The sequence below is a fragment of the Oreochromis niloticus genome, linkage group LG9 (genome assembly GCF_001858045.2).
Source record: "Oreochromis niloticus isolate F11D_XX linkage group LG9, O_niloticus_UMD_NMBU, whole genome shotgun sequence".
Classification (NCBI taxonomy): Eukaryota; Metazoa; Chordata; class Actinopteri; order Cichliformes; family Cichlidae; genus Oreochromis; species Oreochromis niloticus.
The window spans coordinates 18,855,033-18,875,475 of NC_031974.2; the positions used below are offsets into that span (position 1 = coordinate 18,855,033).

Below are 20,443 nucleotides of genomic sequence, written 5' to 3' on the forward strand. Positions count from 1 at the left end.
GGTCTCTAGAGGCTCAGTGTGAGATAAATACATAAAGATACAGCCAGAAACATTTTACTGAACAAACAGCTAAGTCTTTTAGAAGATTGCGCTTGTTATTAGAAATTCTCAGCAACTTTGTTTCCACTTTTCGTACTTTTTTAAAGTTTATAAATTATTATATAATTGTTTATGCTTTTATCGCTTAGGTCAAAAAAAAGTGCTGAGTGGAAGTTTAGATTTAACAAGGTCCTTAAAAATAGATCAGATTATTGGTAGCCAGTGCGTCTGTTTACATCTGCCACGTTTCCCGGAGGACTGAGGGTGGTTCTGGCCTGCTTAAGAACCTCGAAGAAGCGCACGTCACGGAGACAGTCTCTGCGTCTCCATGAAACGCTGGCGCGCACGCCAAAGACGCGCATAAATAAGCGCGTGTAATCTCTCTTTCGCTTTCTGTCTAAGGCAACCAGGTCTATCAGACAAAATGAAAACACGGAGGAAAGAAGTAGGTAATAGAAAAATAAATACGATGAAATAAAAATGTGAAAATAGCTAGAAGTTGAAAACTTGCCAAAAGTGCCAATCAAATATATGGTTTACATCGATGTAGCTCACGATCAGTTTCGCTGAAGGTGCGTGTGAAATTTGATACTTTTGCTTGATTTTTCAGTGTAAAAATATTGGGAAGTTTCAGCTTATTGTATATCACTGTTTAATAATCATATGCAAATGATCTCTTATAGATACGTGTGTGTGTTCATAGTACATTTTAATGGCATAGCTTTGAAAACTGAGAACTAACAATGTTTAAACTTAGTTTTTCATATCTTAACACAGATTATTTCAATAACTGTTCTTTTTGTATGTTTTTTTTTTTTTAAGTTACTCTCCTCATTACACTTGTAAGATCACAATAAGATCAAAGTGAATTCTTTTGGTGGTGGTTGTTTGATTTAAAGTCTGATGATTAATCTATTATATCCTCTAAAGAGCGGCATGGGATGGTGTCCCGGCCTGAATCACTGCGCAGACAGTTTTAACCGTATACATCCATACAGCAAAAATTCCAGCATAACAAAGCGGCATTTTATTACACTGTTAAGGAGCAGAGAAGAAAACCGTCTTCATTTTATTACATAGTAACATGTTCATCATAGCCGTTTCATTTACTCTCATCACATTGTAACATTTCATATTTCAGAGGTTGATTTCCATCTTATTAAATACAAACAGAATAAATAGTTACTCCTGAACTGCCCACAATTTTCTCTAAGGTGAACATGCACCAGAGAGAAGCCTTCTGAGAACCAGGTATGATTGGTACACCGGACCTTCCCCCCCCCCTCACACACACATAATTATACCAAACACACACGCGCGCACATACTTACCACACGCTCAGACATTCTTACAGACTAAACTGCACAAATCCTGCAGTTTTGTTAGTGATGTGTTAACTGCACAGGCAGACTAGTTCTTGTGCAATCACCGATGTACAAAGTGACACTGGTGGGGAAAATGCTGACTGGGTGGCTCAGCTAAATATCCCACCTGTTTTACACTAGAAATGCAACATTTGTCCATGGTATGTAAAAACAAACAAAGAGCAAAGAGAAATATATTACTAGCACAGCCTTATTCACACGTGTGCACTTGCAATGAAACTTAAACAGCTAGCTACCATTGCACAGACCCAATCAGGGGGGAAAAATGAGTAAACAGATTCTCATTAGCAGAGCATTTCTGGACAAGTTCAGCATCGAAAAAACATTTTTCCTGCACCAGTCTCATGAATAAAGACTTATGAGTTAGCCAGAGAACCTCAAAAACTGAAAATCAATTTCTTTCTGTTTGTTTTTAATTCCACGTGAGAGGCTAACTACGCAACCTCGTGACAAAGGTCCTGTCAGGTGTGGGCCTAAAAACAGGAACCAAGAAAAAACATCAATTTCTTAACAAGACTTTAAGTGGAGATGATATTCAGGCGTTACAATGTAAACAACAATGAACAGCAAAACAAACAATACTATTTTTTCCCCTTTCCATTGCACAACTCATACTGACAAGTCTGAATTCCTGATTATCACATTTTGCATTTCGTTGAAACTGTGCTGCTCATATGGCTAATGTTAATGATTTCAAAGTGGCTGTTTTTAGCAGGTTATTTTAATGGATGACTTCTATGTTTTGACTATATGGGACTTATGGGCTTAAACAAATATTACTAGATGGACAGAGTATAGTTTCAAAATTAAAGACATGTTTCATTTATACCCGAGAAATCAAACAATTCCTAACCAATTGTAATGGGACACTTTAAAATGGATGTTGAAAAATGAAGCTAAAATAAGCTAAGCTTCCTGCTTCCATTCAGAATAAATCGCATGTGAAGAGCAGCTTTCTTCAAAACCCTTAAATATAAGCAGTGGTGAGTTATTTACATCCTATACTGGAAGAGAAATCGAGCCTAGAAGTGATTTGTATAGTCCAGTCGTGACAGAGACATTGCTGCGTGTCAGACATCAAAGATTTAAAGTGAGACTATTCAGCAGCAGCTACAGGAGCTCCTTAATAAGCATCAATGCCTTCTATAGACAAGTTTCTGAAGCGTCATCGCAGAGTCAAGCGAACTAGGTCACAGGAAGAAGAAAATAAAATAATGAGTTGTTGAAAACCAAAGGTCTAAAAAAATAAAGTTTTGTTTATTCTCTGCATTTATAGTTTCTTATTCCACACTTTTGGTTCAACCTTCTTCAACACAATGAGCAATCAAAGAAATTAAACCATGAAAGCGCTATGTACATGCAAAGCCCACTTGGATCTGCTCAGTTCAGGGAGCCAGGAGCGGGATAGTTGTGTTTGTGAGATAATAGGTCAGTCATGATGCACTGAAAGTATAGGCTGCCTGCAGATGGGGCAGGTGTTATTTTCAGAGAGCCAGCGGTCGATGCAGTGGACATGGAATTCGTGAGAGCAGGGCAGGCGGCGCAGCTTGTTGCCTTGGACATACTCGTTTATGCAGACGCTGCAGGCTCGACCAATCTCCCCCTCCAGGCTGGCCTGACCATACGTACGCGTCGATAGATTGTCAATCTGCTCTTTGGTCAGGCCCCTCGGATGTTCATCGTCCTCTTCGTCATTGAGCAGGAAGAAATGTGCCAGCCGCAAAATGGGTAGAGTACCGTTCTCTACTAGGTTGTTGGTGTCTCTGCTGGTAGGCCGTCCGTCTGTGGTGCTCACTACTCCTCCGAGCCTGGCCTGCCCATTCTGGTCCTCATCACTTCCCACCAGCCCCACCCTCTCGTGAACTACCCCACCTGTACTAACCTGGCCAGGTGCACTCTCATTTGTATTCAGGCGACTGCCTGGGCTGTTGTTACCGTTTGTACCACTAGGATCTGAATGGTTAGGTGCAACAGTTTCAGAATCGGCCTCTGTCTCCATTAGGGAGCTCAGCTCTCCAAATCCAGTCATGATCTGGCGCAAGATTGAACGTAGGGCAGTGGAGTTGGGTTCACCTAGGCCTGTCTCACTGATACGCCTCAGAGGAATCCGAATAGTGCTGACGTAGGTGCGAATCCCAGCTCGCTCAGAGCGAGAAATGGTGCGTCGAAATCCACCACTGTCGCTTTCAAATGTCACTGTATTTTCAGCAACGCGAGCACGAGATCGTGTTCTGCTGGCGATGCTGTCTCTATCGCGGTTTTCACCAGGTCGAATCCTTCTCACCTGCAGGTCCAACATGATGGTCGGATGTCTTCGCACTGCTGAACTTCCTGCTCCTATTACTTGTGATTCACTTTCACGTTCAACCATCTCTACAGCTGGCTCCGTTGGAACAACAGGTTCTGACGCAGCCTCTCCAGTCTCCACTGACACAGAGGGTGTGCCACTGCCTGATTCAACAGTATTAATGGATGAGCTGCTGGAATCACTACTGGATGGCAGAGTGGTAGTAGCAGCACTAACTCTGTGTAAAGGGGAACGACTTCGCCTTGACATGCGCGATGAAAGCCCACTTCCATATGCAGCTCTGCGTGTGCGACCATGCGATCGAGTCCTACTGCCACGGGATTCGTGTCCCGCTGCTGGAGCCTGTGTCGCAGACTGGGATGACACCCGGGGGCAGTCTATAGAAGCAGGCGCATCATTACGCCCCTGCTCTCCTTCTACATTCAAGGCTTGCTGTTGTACAGGTATAGTTTGATCAGGAGGAGGGTTTGGAACGTTGGGAGGAGGTGTTAAAGAGTGCAAAGTGCCACCTCTCCTTTGAGTAGCAGCTGAGGACGCCACTGGTGGAGGAAGTGCAGGGGGGCTCATGGAAAGTGTGGTAGTGCTGCTGCGTGTACGCCGTGTCTGCACCCGCCTACTAATGGCTGGGCGGGGGGTAGGGTACGGGGCAGGCCTTGGCGTGGTTGAAGGGCGAGAGCTTGAAAAGGAGGAAGCAGTTCGTATTGAGGGTGATGTATTTGGGGCAGTCACTGGTGGGTCTGAGGCATCCACAGTCTCATTATGCTCCCCTGGCTCTGGCTGGTCATGGTTGATGTTGATCTCCAGGCTAAAGCGGAATTCTCCACTGTTCGGGTTGGTCCGGCTGACAGCACGCCATGTCTGATTGCCACTCTGCCCGCTGCGAGTAGCATTACCAGTGCGTCTGAAAGTATTCAGCCACTCCAGTAATGAGTCACCATTAGAAGTTTCTGCTCCAGGTTCTGTGCCCCCTGTAGGAAGGGGAAAAAAAAGAAGAAAAAAAAGGTTACGATTAGGTAAATTAAATCATTAAATCTACTTCTCTTTTCACAGGTCTCTAGCAGAAATCTTGCTTTTGTTCTCTTGCAACAATATAAAAGCCATTTTAAACTATTCAAAACCAGTACTTAGACTGTATTTACTGTCAGGCTAAAACATAAATACAAACACGGTTCAACAAAGCACGCCGTCTTGTTTGGTACCAGCTTAGGCAAGGTTTAAAATAAATACAAGACCTTCACAGAACATATTATGAAACCTGTCTTTTGTCATCCTTTTTTTTTCCTTTTTCTTTTTTTTTGCTGCCAAAGCAAGTCCTTAAAGATTATTTTGTGTTTTTCCTGTCCTGTGTTTTTGATTTTTTTAAATCAAAAATTAAGTAACTTTTGGCTGTGTTTTGACTGTTGTCGTTATTTCGTCTAATATGCAAGTCTGAGTGTGCAGGTGCCTCTCCGTGATTGGTGCATCCAGGGGACGGATCGTACGGATTGGCTAATGACCGGGGAACAACATATAGGAAGACACCGCCATGGACGGCCGTTCATTCATCCTCGGCCAATCCCAACCAGCAGACTTTGTGTTCCCTGTTTAGCTATGTTTGTTTGATGCAGGAGCATGTAGGGGTGGACTGCCTTTTTGTTTGAGTTTTCTCCTGTTTTGTTAGTTAGGAAGGTAAGTCGCTGTCGTTTGGTTTAATTCTTTTGAGTAGGTAAGTTTGATTTATCCTTGAGATAGGCTCCCTTTGTTTGTTATTTTGGCCTTAGGTCCACCCCGAAGTTTTAATTCGCTCCCTTCCTTTGTTTTTAAATTCACTTATTGTAAATAAATCACAGTCAAAAAGTACTGATTGTGCGATGTGTTGCTTGGGGTCAGATAGGGATGGATCACCCTTATGTTATGGTCTGGCCACCCCTAGGCGGGCCGTAAAAGCTGCTCCATTATTTCCTAAAGCTGCGTACACATATGAAATGATTCGTTCATTGGACATTGCTTCGAAGCTGATGGCCAGTCATTTGTGGACATTCTAAGCTCCAGTTCCCTCAGTAAGCCCCTAATAAGTTTACTACCAGGTCATATGTCAATCATGGGTAGTCTTCAATCTCATTACTCGTCTGTTCATTTACTCCTCTGAAAGTTGACAACGGTTTATCACGAGTGACACCTACTTCCTTTCCCCAGCACTCATTTTGTCTTTATTCACTTGAATTTTGATGACTTTCTAGGGTCTCTAGTCGCCACATTGCTGTGAATTGCTTCCAGTGTGTACGCAGCTTTAGGGGTCACCACAGCAGATGGATCCCTAAAGACCCCGGTATACCCCTTCGTTTGTGACTTCACACGTCACCAGTGCTTGTCACATAGCCACTTCTATTTACTCTCATCGGACAGGCGCAGGTAGCTGCTGCTGTATTCTGATGAATGATAGGTGCCGTGACTCAGACACTACCACCACATTAGTGCTGATAGGAAGAGAAGTAGACAAAACTGAAAGTAAAGACATTTGAAATAAATCCAGAGCAAAATTTTTTCCATCTCTTCAAACTGCTGCAGCATCTCCCTAAGTATAATCTGCGAATCTCTGACCTTCTCTACTGATACATCTTTAAAACTGCAGCGAGAACTAACATGATTTTAAACTCTTATCTTAAACCCTGCTGCAAACTGCCAGGTTACAAAAGTCACGAGGTTGATTCTGCTTCTCACCCCAGAATCAAACCACAGATCTTTTGCATGTAAGGTGAATGTTCTACCACTATACCACAGAGCCATTTAACTCAAAAGTGACTTTGGGGCTTAACATAAAACAAAACATCACAAAAGCCAGATCTGGAAAGATTAAGGGAAGAAGTCCTTCCTACCTGCTCCTCGTCTCCCTCCAGCACCTCTCTCTTCTCCCTCACCGCTGCTGCTCTGCTGCTCTCCAGACTCAGAAGTCTGTGAGCGCTGCTCGGTAGAAGGCTGAGATGACAAACGCTCTTTTGCTCCATCCAGACGCTGGCGGAGCTCTTCAGCAGTCACCTCCCCTGTAAAACAAATATTTCATGGGCTTTGTGTTTTTTGTACAATAAAAATAACTGTGGGTACAGATACAACAACATGGCGCAAAAGCATCAAGTGCCCCTCCTTACCAGGAGTGCCCAGCAGGTTGCCATCTCTCATTAGACGGTACTCCTCTTCACTCAGTTCATTAATGAAGTGATAGTACGCCTCCTCCCTTCGAAGACGCTCTGCCTGCCTCCGCCGTTCATCTCCCCCACCAGGAGGGTCCATCACCGTGTAAAGTGCTGGCAGACAAATAAGCAAGAGTCAGTCACGGATGATCTGTCACTTAGTTACCCTCTGTAGATATTTGTCTTTCTAATATGTTGCAGATGAACAAGTCATGTGTTAGCTAATGGTCATCTGATTCGGTTATGGACAAGCAAAGATCAAACTGTTATATAGCGAGCAGTTGCTATAAATAAGACCAGCGCAAAACACAGTGCAAATATGAGCTGTTTGCTCAACGTTGTCTTTGAGTGACTATTTCTACCCAAGGGCAACAGTTAAATCAACGCCATCCATTTTCTGTCGAAACACTTACAGCAAAAGAATGGAAATGGCTACGTTAATCTTGCTAACGTTTAGCCTAGAGGTTAGCGCCGAAAATTCATCAAATTTAATTATGCCCATGCTCAGTTAAATCCCTACCACGGTAAATCTAAGGGGTAGTGTAACAATGAAGCAGTCATCACGAAACCTAACATTAACGCAGTGACAACAGTATCCACGGAAGGCCATGTTGAAGGCAGCGGAATAAAGCAACAAAACTGGCGTTGTCATCCTGGTTAGCCACCAATCAGCGGCGTAATCTCAAGACGGACACGCCAGGCATCCAATCAGCGTTGAACATAGGCGGGCCGTGATAAACCGAAAGGGAGGCTTCCTCCATGTAAACGCAGGGCAAACAGTGAAAGACAAAGAATCTCGTCAGCGCTATTAGAGAATTACAAAATCGAGATGTTGACACATAGTAGCGATTACGACAACATTGGCTCAACATTACAATTAGAATTGTGGATATTTAAAAAGCCATTTAAGTGCGCAATGCTTCAGCTACTAACTCAGCGCTAGCTCGTTAGCACAACCAGCGTTAGCGACTACCACATAGCTCCGCTAGCCGACCCACCAGCGAGCTACGAGGCTCATTAACTTATCATAATTTATTATGACAGAACGTTTTCTCAAGCAGTGGGAGTACACGGAACCTATCACTTAACCCTAACACACTTTCATAAGAGATGACAGTGGCATGTAAAAGAATTTCGTACCTGACGAGGCAGCTGTAATATGGACGGTTCGCTTTGCTCTCTCTGCTCTCTCAAATCAAGATGGGACCAGCGGTGCTGCACTACAGCGTCGGTCAAAAACAAGATGCCCGGCTATAATAGTTCCTACCTAACATAACATCAAAGCTAAGCTCAAGGTTTGGCTGACCTAGGTGACAGCAGTGAATGTCAGTGTAAAAGCATCATTTATAAAGTTGCTATACTTTTATTCAGCTATACTATACTATCTAAAACTTCAAAGTATTTTTCTCAGAAATGTGAGTTAGTAAGATTACATTTCGAGATTAAAACACGGAAATTTTGACTTTTTTTTAGTGGTGGGAACAAGCTTCACATTAGGGTTCTTGATGCCTTTGTTTAAATTATTTTAAATATTCTAAATATTCAGCTAATCATATATTGTATCTCAGTCATAACTGCCACTCTTTATTGGCAATTATAAAGGTTGCTGGCTGCAGAAGCTAAAATAGCTCTTCCAACATTCCAGGGTATGGTAATGAGTGGATAGGTTCTTGGACCAATCATAGCAGTTTTCCACTTTTAAAATACTTTAAACTGATTCACTTAGATTTCCAATGGGAGTGGGACCAAGATTAGAAATTAGCATATCAGAGGCACACCTCAAATTGAAACAAAATTAGAGAGGCAAGGCTGAGATGGTTTGAACATGTGCAGAGCAGGGATAGTGGATATATTGAACAAAGGTACTGAAGATGGAGCTGCCAGGGAGGAAAAGAGGAAGACCACAGAGGAGGTTCATGGACATAGTGAAGGGGGACATGCAGAGGGTTGGTGTAACAGAGGAGGATGCTAGAGATATGGTGAGATGGAGGGAGATGATCCACTGTGGTGACCACTAAAGGAAGCAGCAAAAAGAAGATGATAAAAAGAGTTTAAAAGTATATTGTTTTTTGTCTCCCTTTTTTATACGTTTCATTACTTTATCCCGTGACTGCCCATTCAACATTAATCTGTTTGGACAGTCTTTTTCTTTTCACAATATAGTGCTATTTAAACCATACTTTACTTATTCTCTTGAATTAAAATCAAATGCATGTCTGCTTTCTTTGTGGTGGACAGAATGTGCAGATATTTGTTTGCACAGCCCTCTTATAGCCACGTAATAACCCACAATACGGAAAATAATAAGCTAGCTTCTCCTTAGCATAAAGACGATACGATGATATCAAGTCATATCTCAGCTATATTTGAGTGAGAGTGAGAATTTCCACGTGGTATAGCCAGCCTACCCATTTTTTCTTTGGCTCTTTCTCTGCTGCAGGGCTGTCTTCACGACGTTTTACGACAATGCCGTGCGCGAATACGCCGTCGTTACCGAGTGAAGTGCGTCCCTTCGGAGCAGATACCGGCTGAAGAGAAACGCAGCAACAAGATAAAGGAATATATTTGGGGCTCCGTTTCCACCTGGACCATCTCGGAGCGCCGCATATCTCCTCCGGAGCTTTAAATTTAAGACGAGAACTCGATGTGAAAGCCGGGCTGGAGGAAGGAAAGAGCCACGCTGGAGAAGGCAACTAGCTGAATTACCAAACCGAGCTCGGTGGAGGAGCCTAGTTGCCTCCCAAGCGACGCTTTAAAAAAGGAAGGAGCGGATACATTCAGGCCAGACGGTGGTAAAAATGGACTATGATTTTAAAGTGAAGCTGACCGGCGAAAGAGAGCGTGTCGAGGACCTGTTTGAGTACGAAGGATGCAAAGTGGGTAGAGGCACCTACGGCCATGTATACAAGGCGAAGAGAAAAGATGGGTGAGTTGATGAGCAGCAAGGCCTTTTAGCCAGTGAACCCTAGCCAGCTTACCCCCCCGCCTCCTGCCTCTCTTCTCATCTTCCAAATAAATGTTACCTCTCTCCTCTTCCTCCCCCTTTCAAGGCCACTTGCAGATGTGGGAGTGTTGCAGTGGGTTTGTGTAGAGACAAAAGAGAGCAGTGTGAGCAGTTTCAGCTCGCACTGTTGGGATGCTGATGAAGCTTTGTGTCGCGCACAAAAAACACCGACATACGGTTTACCACCGGGATTGGAGCTTTCCCTTTTCATGCATCTGTTTTGTCACGTATATGCCTAACTCTAGGTACTATTTTTTATTTATTTAAGCTAAAGTATTTTTTAATTCCCCCCCCCATGCGATGTAGTAAATGTAATACAGCAGGTGCATGTGGAAGCACTTGTTGATGTCTTCTTTTTTTTAAGTCTTTGTTATACATGATACCAAAGAGACTTTTACAAGATTTTGTGTGAATTCAAAAAATAATCTTTAGTTATGCCCAGTTTTTGCACTCTTAAGTCTTTTTTTTTTTTTTTTTTACCCAATTTTATCATTATTTTTTTTATGCTTTTAGCCTTTGCATGAAGTAAAGTAAGGGAAATAGCTGAACCCAAACTGTAGACTTATGTGGTGCATGGTTAGTGTGCTAATCCCTCAGGATGCCAGGGCACCACCCACCTTTCTTCCTAAAACTTTCCTGCTGTTTCTAATGTGAGCCTTGTAACAGCCTTAACTGTGTCTGGACCAGAGCTGGGGGAGAGCTCAAGACGGTTTAAGCTACTAGTCCCGTTATTACAGCCCGGACATACTGGCAGCAGGAACCACACAAAAGAGTCCTAAAGTGTTTAAAGATGTCTGTATTTCGCTTTAGGAGCCTGCTTTTTTTATGAGACTTTTTAGCAGAGTTGCGCTGCTGCTTTTGGACGAGGCCTGAGGAGGCACAAAGCTTGGGTTTATGAGATGATTTAGGCCCGGCAGAGGGAGGGGTTGTAACCAATTCGTTCAAGTAAGCGCCAGTGCCAGTGCTCTGTTTGTCCCTTGCCAGCTGCCAGACAGGCCCTGTTTCCTTTCCCTCTCTATTGTTTTGACCCTCAGAGGTGAGCTTGATTACACAAATTTGGAGGTAATGCAACTCGGCCTCTTCTCAGAGTCCCACTGGCAGCTGCCAAGTGCCCCCCTTTATGTTGCTGTGCAAACGGCTCTCAGGGGGCCCTCAGTCTGGACTGGTCTGGGCTGGTCTGGTGTTGATGTTGCTCTACCTTTCTGTGTGTGTGTGTGTGTGTGTGTGTGTGTGTGTCTGTGTGTTTGTAGGAAGGATGATAAGGACTACGCCCTCAAGCAGATTGAAGGCACTGGCATCTCCATGTCAGCCTGCAGAGAGATTGCAGTAAGAGCTGCTTGGCTTACTCTGTTCCTTTTGTTTGGTCTGTGATTAAACACCTTCTTGCCATTCCAGGTGCTTTATGTAACGTCTGAATGACCTTCACACGCTAGTTTTTGTCAAGAAAATGAAAAATGTGAAATACAAGCAATTGTAAAATTGAAAAGTCAGGAAGCAGATGTTAATGCAGTGCATATAGAGAGTAGACACAGAATTAGTGATATGACGTATTGCCTCACAAGCGGTTTTCTTTAAAACATCTTACTACCAAAGATTAAAAGTGTTCAGTTGAGGAGATGATATCGTGTCCACCCCCCTGTTTAAGTATAAATTCTGGTAATCAGTACAGTCGCAAAAATAAGTGCAAAGTTTCTCTTTCGTTACGTCATTTTCATTCATGATGTCTGTAATGAGATTGTGTGGTTGGCCTTCTGAGTGGGTTTGTATGTTGCAGCTGCTGCGGGAGCTGAAGCACCCCAATGTCATCTCACTGCAGAAGGTTTTCCTGTCACATGCTGACCGTAAAGTATGGCTGCTCTTTGACTATGCTGAACATGATCTCTGGGTAAAATGCAAACACACAACACACACATACACACACACTTGACCTGCATGACATGACTTATCATACATATTATGAGGGTAATGCATGTTGGGTTTTTTTAAAATTGTTTGTTTTAAGCATTTCTTTATTAGTTTATATTCATATGCATGCATGGGTTGCAGATTTCCACCTATTTTTATGAGCACAAAGACATGACTTAAATAGGCCTCTCTTCATAATTAGGTCATAAATGTCCATGCAATTTGATAGCAGTTTTTTGGGGGGGGGTTGCATGTCCTTTCTTTTAAAAAATGCCAAATCCCTTTTAATGCCGATGCATTCACATTCGCTTTCAACCAGTAATAAGGAACGAGACTTGAAATAGTGCTAATTATGCATTGGTAAGTCTCATTAAAGCACACACATCCACCAAGAAGTATTCCATGTTGAGCAGTTAAACCTCTGCTGCATTACCGTTGACAGAAACAGCTGGCAGAGAATCAGAACTGAGTTAGATGCCGTTTTCTGCCACAGAGCTCCAACAATTGCATTCCCCTCCCAAGGAAGTGGAAACACATGTCACAAACATTAGGCTCTCTCAACTCGCCTGCAGCACACTTACATTTTTGTGATCATATGTAGCAAAAGAACATGCATTTCAGTCAGTCTGTACGTGCAAACCCTGCTCACTGTTTACCCTTTCTTTCCATAGCACATTATTAAGTTCCACAGAGCATCTAAGGCCAACAAGAAGCCGCTTCAGTTGCCTAGAGGAATGGTGAAGTCTCTGCTCTATCAGATTCTGGATGGCATCCATTACCTTCACGCTAACTGGGTCCTTCATAGAGATCTTGTAAGAGAATTGGGGGGAGAGGAGGGTGTTTGGCTACAAGGGAAAATGAGGTTAAACAGTTAATGAGAGACAGAAAGATTGCTATTGGGCTGACAATATGTGGAGTGCATGTGTCAGTCTGTATGTGTTCAGTTGACTATGTAAATGAACAGTGTTCTTAACTTGTTTGGAGAGTAACTAACTTGTTAACACATGAACAGGATGTCAGTTTTCTGCCGTAAGTGAGATAGAAATGTAGTAGACTTTCTCTCTCCTGTTGGGGAAATTGGAGTTATTTGTCCACTAGAGGGCAGCAAGAAAGAGTTTTGATTGCGTTACACATGCAGGGCTATAGTTCAGAAACTGGGCCAAACAAAGCTGAATTAATTACTGGGAAGTTTTCCTGTCAGATGTCTGGAGTGTGGAAACATTTTCATCTGTGTTTGTGTGTCTTTGTCTCCATCAGAAACCAGCGAACATTTTAGTGATGGGGGAAGGGCCAGAGAGGGGTAGAGTAAAGATTGGTATGTATAGTGTTTCGTTTTTAAAACTTATTTGCTGCTTAGTTTATCTGTTCGTTCATTGACACACATACCCATTGTGCAGCGGACATGGGGTTTGCTCGTCTCTTCAATTCACCGCTGAAGCCTTTAGCCGATCTCGACCCTGTGGTGGTCACCTTCTGGTACAGAGCACCTGAACTGCTCCTGGGAGCTCGGCACTACACCAAAGCCATCGGTGAGATTGTGCCGTACCATCTGTCTTTCTGTCTGTCGTCCTCCTTGTGTGTACATGTGCAACCAGTTGAGCTGAAATTAGTGCGTGCTTACAGACATCTGGGCGATTGGCTGCATTTTTGCGGAGCTGCTGACGTCTGAGCCCATATTCCACTGTCGCCAGGAGGATATCAAGACCAGTAACCCTTACCATCATGACCAGCTGGACCGCATCTTTAATGTCATGGGCTTCCCTGCCGGTGAGACTTGACTGACCCGATTTAAAACATGCTTGAAGTGATTTACTGGATTTTCCACAGTATTTCTATTAATGGAGTTAACCTGCTATTATACGAAGTGTGTTGCATATTCAGTGGAGAAATTGTGTGGAAAGAAAAGCCTTTTCTGTTCCTGGCGGAGGCAGATTATTTCCTCGGTCTTTTTCAGGCTTCTCTCTTTTAAAGGCAGTAGAGTGGTCTAAGTGCACTGCACATCAATCCTCTGACATGTTAGATGAAGCCAAGTCACAAACACAGAAACTTGTACTTCTAGGGCTACATTTGGGCCTATTTTTTCCAGCTCACTTAAGCTGCTCCTGCTCTTATTCCTTCTACTATCACTCCTGCTCTAGCTGTATAATTCACCACTGTATTTGATGGACTTTGTTTAGATTCTGCAGAAAATGGGGGGAAGTCTTACAGTCTCGTTGCCATGTTTGGCAAGTATATTTATGGGGTTATGCTGAAAGGTTAGAGATGATGGATGTGAATGCTTACCAGCTTGCAGATAAGAAAGTTCATGTCAGTTTTGTAGGAAATAGATCTTATCATGTTTGCCAGAATGCAGATTCATTATGCACTGTATAAACAATGGGGTGTTGTGTGAAAATTATGAGTGTTTTTGCTTAAAATAAAAACATAATGCAGACCCTGCAACCTACATAATCTGTCCTTCGTGAGAGGGTGTGACACGCTGTAATCTTGTGTTTTCCTCATTTGACAGATAAAGACTGGGAGGACATCAAAAAGATGCCAGAACACTCCACGCTGATGAAAGACTTTAGGAGGAACACGTGAGTCTGCAGAGCAACACTGCCCTATTTTTTTTTTCTTTTCTTTTTCTTTTTTTGAAAGATCAGAGCAAAGCAGGTCTGCTGGTTAAGACATTCTTGGGTGCTTTGTGTGATTTTTACTCATTTAATAATTGTTATGCAGGATAAATCCACTGAAGGCATGCCATTAATATAATTTTCTCCCACAGATACACAAACTGCAGCCTTATAAAGTACATGGAAAAACATAAAGTTAAACCAGACAGCAAAGCATTCCACTTGGTAAGTTAAAATGTGTCAGTATAGGAGAAGTAGGATAATTACATGCAAGAGTTAACAGTCATCTGCCATTTTGTGGCTTATAACTGGCATTACTTTTGCTTGTAGACCTTCCTTTATTCTTTAGATGCTGGGAACATATTTACATGTTAGCATCATGCAGTTGTGGGTAGGATCTCAATGATGTGATTTTCTCCCTCCCAGAGGTGCTTTATTGCATTGATATCTGTTGACTGGAGGCAAGAAAATATGAGATGATATGAGATTTGGGACACGATGTGTTATTGTGCTGAAAGTAGCCTTGAGAAGACGGTACACTGTTGTCATAAAGGGGTGACATTTAAATGAATAAAGCGTGTGAACCCGCCCCCCAAACACTGGTGCACCAGCAGCAGCCTGAATAGTTATTTCCTTCTACACTGAGAAAACACTCCAGTGTGTGTGCTCGCTGACAGCAGACCCAACAGTTAGTTGCACTTTCACTCTGTTTGCTTGTTTGTATGGCGGCTCGGCCACATTATGTGCCAATCCAAAACCTAAGTAGCCTTAAGTACATATTGGGCTGCACCTATCTGTAATATCGGATATGGATGACTTATGTGGGATTATTTCAGGACTGTTGCAGTAAGAGTAGGGGATAGAGCTGCTAAATTTTACTACTTTTGTTTTTATTGGTACAAATGCTAATAAAGAACAAGAGCGAAGAATACAGAAGGTTAAAGTGGAGGAATTATAGAACTGTTGTCATAAAAACGTGAATGAAGCCGAAACAAACTGAGGTGCGCCTCCACTAAGTTACGGACATAATGTCTGATTGCAGTGTAAATCACCAAGGATGCTGATTACAAGCTGCAAAGAGCTTGCACGGCATTTCAACCCTACCCCTTAATCATGAGACCCTTCGGCAGCTGCAGATGTGACACTCGTCACAGAGTGGGAGGGCATAGGAGATGTATTGGAATCGGGTCTCAACTGCCGTCTTAAAGGAACAACGATGCGGCCCCCTCATTCGGTTGCTGACCTTTTGCACAGAACAGTGAAATACAGGCACAGCCCTGCCAGGAAAATACTGTGTGAAAGAAGCTGGGGATAGGAATGCTGGATGGATCAATATACTCATCAGATTAGGAATTGTTTTTCCGAACCTCCACTGGGCAGTTTTGGCGAGCCTGTCTTCACTGGCCTTAATTTACTGTTCAAAACTCACTGTAGTGCCTTTCAGTGTGGTCTTCTCTTGCTGTGACATGTTGCAAATTTGGCAATGCTCTACTGGACACCTTGTGGTGACAAGTGACTCTGCCATCATTTTTTTTTTTTTGCCCCAGAGATTCACTCGTTATGGAATATGACTATCTCTGTAAACTCTACAGATTATTTTTCAGTAGATAAGCATTTTCATAAACACTGAAATCAGCCTACCAGGCACTAACAGCCAGCCAGAGTCACTTAAACCGCTTTTCTTCTTCAATCTGATGTTCAGTTTGAGCTTCAGCAGATCCATGTGACCAGGACTGTATGTCTACATGCACTGACTTTGTGTTTTTCCTATCAACCATTTGAATGGGTTTGACTTGCAAAGTGCCCAGTGTGGTTAGTTAACAAACAAAGTGTGCATTTTCATTGTATGAATTTATTTGTGTCATATTTGAGACTAACTCTGGGTGCACTATATGTTACAGCTGCAAAAGCTATTGACCATGGACCCCATCCGTAGAATCACATCCGAGCAGGCCATGCAGGACCCCTACTTTTTAGAGGAGCCTTTACCCACCTCTGAGTGAGTTACACCAAACACACTCCCACACACACACAGCCTGCATTCAGCTCACAAGATAGTTTTTTTTTTTGTCTTGTGTTCGTCCTTAGCTTAAGTCATATGATCTACGGATGTCTTGAGCAGGTCTCTTAGCTAATTAGCTCAGAGTCATGGGAATTAATGTTTGAAGATGACAAGCCTCTTTGCCTTTTTTCTCTAGTGTGTTTGCAGGCTGCCAGATTCCCTACCCCAAGAGGGAGTTTCTGACAGAGGAGGAGCCAGAGGACAAGGCAGACAAAGTAAATATTACATATCCATATGCCACATGCTGTATTTCTAAAGTCATTAAACATTAATTGATGGGTATATAGATGGGTGTAATATAGAAAAGTAAAAGGAGAAATATAGAAAATTCACAATAAAGCTATGTAGTGAAACTTCATACAGTCCAGGGTGTAATTTAAGCGATATTTTTGTGCCCTTTAGAAAAACCAGCAGCAGCAACAGGGAAATAACCACACAAATGGAGCGGGGCACACAGGCAACCCAGACAACAGCCACGCCCAGGGCCCGCCTCTAAAGAAAGTGCGAGTTGTCCCGCCCACCACTACCTCAGGTGGCCTCATTATGACCTCAGACTACCAGGTAAATCCGTCTTTCTCATATATTCACTGTCACTGTTTCTGGATTGTCATCTATGTTGTTGTGTATTAAATCAGCAAGCAACTTTAATAGAATACATGTACAGTGAAATAGGATAGCTTTGTTTTGCAGACGAAACGCTCCATTCACAGGCTAGACAAGTTTAGAAATCTCTCAACAGCATAAAAAGTTGTGGGCTAGGGTCAAAAATATTATAGCAACCACTCTGAAAAGAATGTTACATGAGATGTAAGTATTGGTTATATACTACCTTGTAAGATTTATACTTTTAATATTCTTCACAGTGGCAAAACTCAACATGTTAAATACCCTCTCGTGCTTGACATATATATATATATATATATATATATATATATATATATATATATATATATAATAAAAAAATAATTTTACTTTCTGGATGATGGGCTGCACACATAGCCAGAAACAGCAACGAATGCCATGTGAATGTTGGATCATTGTGTTTCACATGTGACAGACATGCTCAGACACAAATCCATCTAATCTGACTGGAAGCGTGGAGTGATGGTGTTTTTGCATAATAAAAGTGGCTTTACTTAACATGACAGTGAAGTTTCCATGTATTCAGCTATTCTTGCATGCAGAATTTCAGATGTCACCACACTACAAGTGTGATCATTTTACTGGAATATGTTGTTCATTGAGTTTAAATGCAAATTAAACCATTACACAAAGCAGATTTTGTGAATATGTCACTGCTTTCTTTGTTGTTTTCTTCCTGTAGCGCTCCAATCCACATGCTGCCTACCAGAACCCTGGACCAAGCACATCACTGCCCCAGAGCAGCATGGGATATTCCTCTACCTCCCAACAGCCGCCCCAGTACTCCCACCAGACCCACCGCTACTGAAACATCCCTCCCACACACGCATACACACTTTAATAGACACATGTACACACATAGCCCTCACCACGCCCACCTGAACGAATGTACCGAGGGATGTGGGGGGCGTCCAAGGCAACAAAACCCACCCTGCCTCACCCCACTTCACCTCACAGAGGGCACCATCTCTACAGCAGTGCGTTAGACCTGAAAGAAATGGTCTTCACTTTGTTCCAGATAAAGATAACACACCGCAGTATTAGAAACACAGTTATAGAGAAAACGTGATAGGTGAGAAACAAAGTGGGAGGAAGGTTTTTAAAAAAAAAAAAGAAAAAAAAAGGAAATTTTGATTGAATCCAATCTTTTTCTGTTACTCGGATATAAGAGAAGATGGCGTGGTTTAAAGGAAATGTTAATCTGTTCCGTCATATCCTCCCCCTTTCTTCTTAATCTGTCTCCTTTACCTACAGCTTACCCCGGCTGGTTTACCCTTTTCCTGTCGAAGCTCGGATGAAACTGAAAGCTGCTATGTGACTGCCAGCATTGACAGATTCCCTGTCCTCCTGTCTGTATGTCTGTCCGTTTATTTTGTGCAAGCGGCCCTACAAGGGCCTCAGCTGAGGATTGAACTGAGCTGCTGTGAAACATGCTGGGAGGATGTGGAGCCACTCGCAGCCGTGGCGTTGAGGGTTTTTGTTCAGAGAGGACAAAAAAAAAAAAAAAAGATTTTAGTAGTTTCTAATTTAATCTGTTTTCATGGTTCTGTTTTCATGGCGAGAGCAGCAAAGCAGCTTGCGCTAGCTGACTGCTCATGTGCTGTGATTAAGCCTTACAACATGATGACAAAACCAACCAATCGCATGGAGGATGGCAGGCGGAACATGCATTGTACTGTAATGTATTGAAATATTTTACATGAAGCAAGTATCCTGACAATAAAAGTGGAAACATCAACATTGTCACTCTTATTTGTGAAGTGATTTTAGGTAACATCTTTCATCCTATTTATTCTTTTTCTGGGAACAACTGACATCTGACATTTAAATGATCAAACTTTGTTACTGTTTGTGCTTGAGACAAAATTCAGTTTGGGAAAGAAGAGAAGACGAGCTTTGCTGTGATATTTGATGCATCGTGATAGCACGAGGCATTCACAAAGTACTGCTGTTTGAAAACGGACAGAAAAAAATCAACTTAACCGCCCAGATGTTAATTTGTGAACTTGACATTACCACAGTGAGAGGAAATTCAAATGAGTCCTGAATTTTTTATTTATTTAATAAGGCCTATATGAAATCTTGCTCAGTAATGGGTTAATATAGTAGAGATATAGCTGAATCATGTTTAAAAAGGCCGTCAACTAACCACTGTTTTCATTGTTAAATTCTCAGATTATTAATTTTTTTAATTTAATGTACAAAATGTAGAAAGAGACTACAATTTTTGTGGCCCAAAAATTCAGATATTTAAATCAGAGATATGCAGCTAAATTCATGTTAAATTGTTTGATGCTTTGATGTGAAGTGGTGTGACACCAATGAAACACGATAAACATGTAATGTTCAAGAAAATGTTGCACGTTGTTGCTCCTGTAATTATCATTTTAGAGTATAGAGTTTTCATTCATTCACACAAAATGCCCTCGTACTTTGGTGTGGTATGGATGGCTATGGGCAGTGGTCTTAATAGGAAAAGCTGTAACACTACCACGTATGCACGGTCACATTTTGTGAAGCTGTCAAGTGGGTCAGATTGTAGTCTTCTACGGACCACAATCCCTTGGCCCTGGGCCTAATGTTTTACACCCTTGATTTAAATGATAATATACACTCTTAGGACACTTCATTAATGACACTTTGCCATGTGACTAAGGTCTGTCTGAGTTGGACTGACTTTTACCTTTAGAACTATCTTAATTCTTCTTGTGTGGTCCATGTTGATATGATAGCTTCACACAGTTACTAAACATTCAAATTAAATAAGAGTTCTTTTGCCTCAGAGGTCCATATGAACTAGCATAAATTCCCATATTTGGTCACATATTTGTCTAAATTATATGTTTATTACAAAGTAGCAGCTGCTTAATAGATTTATCTTAAGCTTTATCCAGGAATAGAAGTGCAGTTTATATACTGAAACTCCCCTTTTTAGTTCACCAAATCCTGTCTACAGAAAAGAGACAGTTCTCTGCATCCTTGTTTTTCTTTTGCTTTGATGGCTGTTTTTGTCCACAAACATACCTGAGAGACTGAACCACTGATCTAAGTACTGATCTAAGTATAGCCAGTCCTCAGTGAACCGCTTCCTGCAGGATGCTGGCCTAGCTATTTTGTTCTGTTATACAATACTCTCCATCCTCAGCATCAATCTGTGAATCTCACTAAACCCGAAAAGGATGCAGTATCTCGTTTTGCTTTGTTTTTAAGTTTTTTAGTTTTTAGGTGTTATTTTAGTTTATTTACATGTCTACACATCACCGAGAGATACGAAGATAAATTACAGCACCTCTAATTTTGACAAGTAATGGGACCC

General features: G+C 42.2%; 3 protein-coding genes across 7 annotated transcripts in view; 2 read left to right on the top strand and 1 right to left on the bottom strand.

The window, feature by feature from the left end:
* Window positions 1–20,443, top strand: part of LOC102082737 (extracellular matrix protein FRAS1) — a 473,764-nt gene that overhangs the window by 332,155 nt on the left and 121,166 nt on the right. The window lies entirely within an intron of this gene.
* On the bottom strand, window positions 1,044–9,328 carry rnf6 (ring finger protein (C3H2C3 type) 6). Of its 3 annotated transcripts, none has more exons than XM_025910062.1 (4): window positions 9,308–9,328; window positions 6,858–7,013; window positions 6,588–6,752; window positions 1,044–4,700 (listed from the first exon to the last, which is right to left on the bottom strand). In XM_025910062.1, the coding sequence occupies exons 1-4, from the start codon at window positions 9,309–9,311 to the stop codon at window positions 2,854–2,856; spliced, it is 2,172 nt and encodes a 723-aa protein (XP_025765847.1). In that variant the 5' UTR covers window positions 9,312–9,328; the 3' UTR covers window positions 1,044–2,853. The 3 variants fall into 3 exon arrangements, with proteins under 3 accessions (XP_025765847.1, XP_005471944.1, XP_005471946.1); XM_005471887.3 differs by lacking the exon at window positions 9,308–9,328 and adding an exon at window positions 8,040–8,169; XM_005471889.4 differs by lacking the exon at window positions 9,308–9,328 and adding an exon at window positions 7,313–8,024.
* cdk8 (cyclin dependent kinase 8) lies at window positions 9,348–18,867 on the top strand. 2 transcript variants are annotated; one of them, XR_269508.4, is made up of 14 exons: window positions 9,348–9,825; window positions 11,154–11,229; window positions 11,678–11,788; window positions 12,480–12,620; window positions 13,066–13,123; window positions 13,206–13,337; window positions 13,432–13,575; window positions 14,318–14,387; window positions 14,576–14,648; window positions 16,325–16,422; window positions 16,622–16,700; window positions 16,888–17,046; window positions 17,810–18,199; window positions 18,382–18,867. XR_269508.4 is itself a non-coding variant. In XM_003443556.5 (13 exons), the coding sequence occupies exons 1-13, from the start codon at window positions 9,698–9,700 to the stop codon at window positions 17,933–17,935; spliced, it is 1,395 nt and encodes a 464-aa protein (XP_003443604.1). In that variant the 5' UTR covers window positions 9,348–9,697; the 3' UTR covers window positions 17,936–18,867. The 2 variants fall into 2 exon arrangements, 1 of the variants encoding a protein (XP_003443604.1); XM_003443556.5 differs by having other exon boundaries at window positions 17,810–18,867.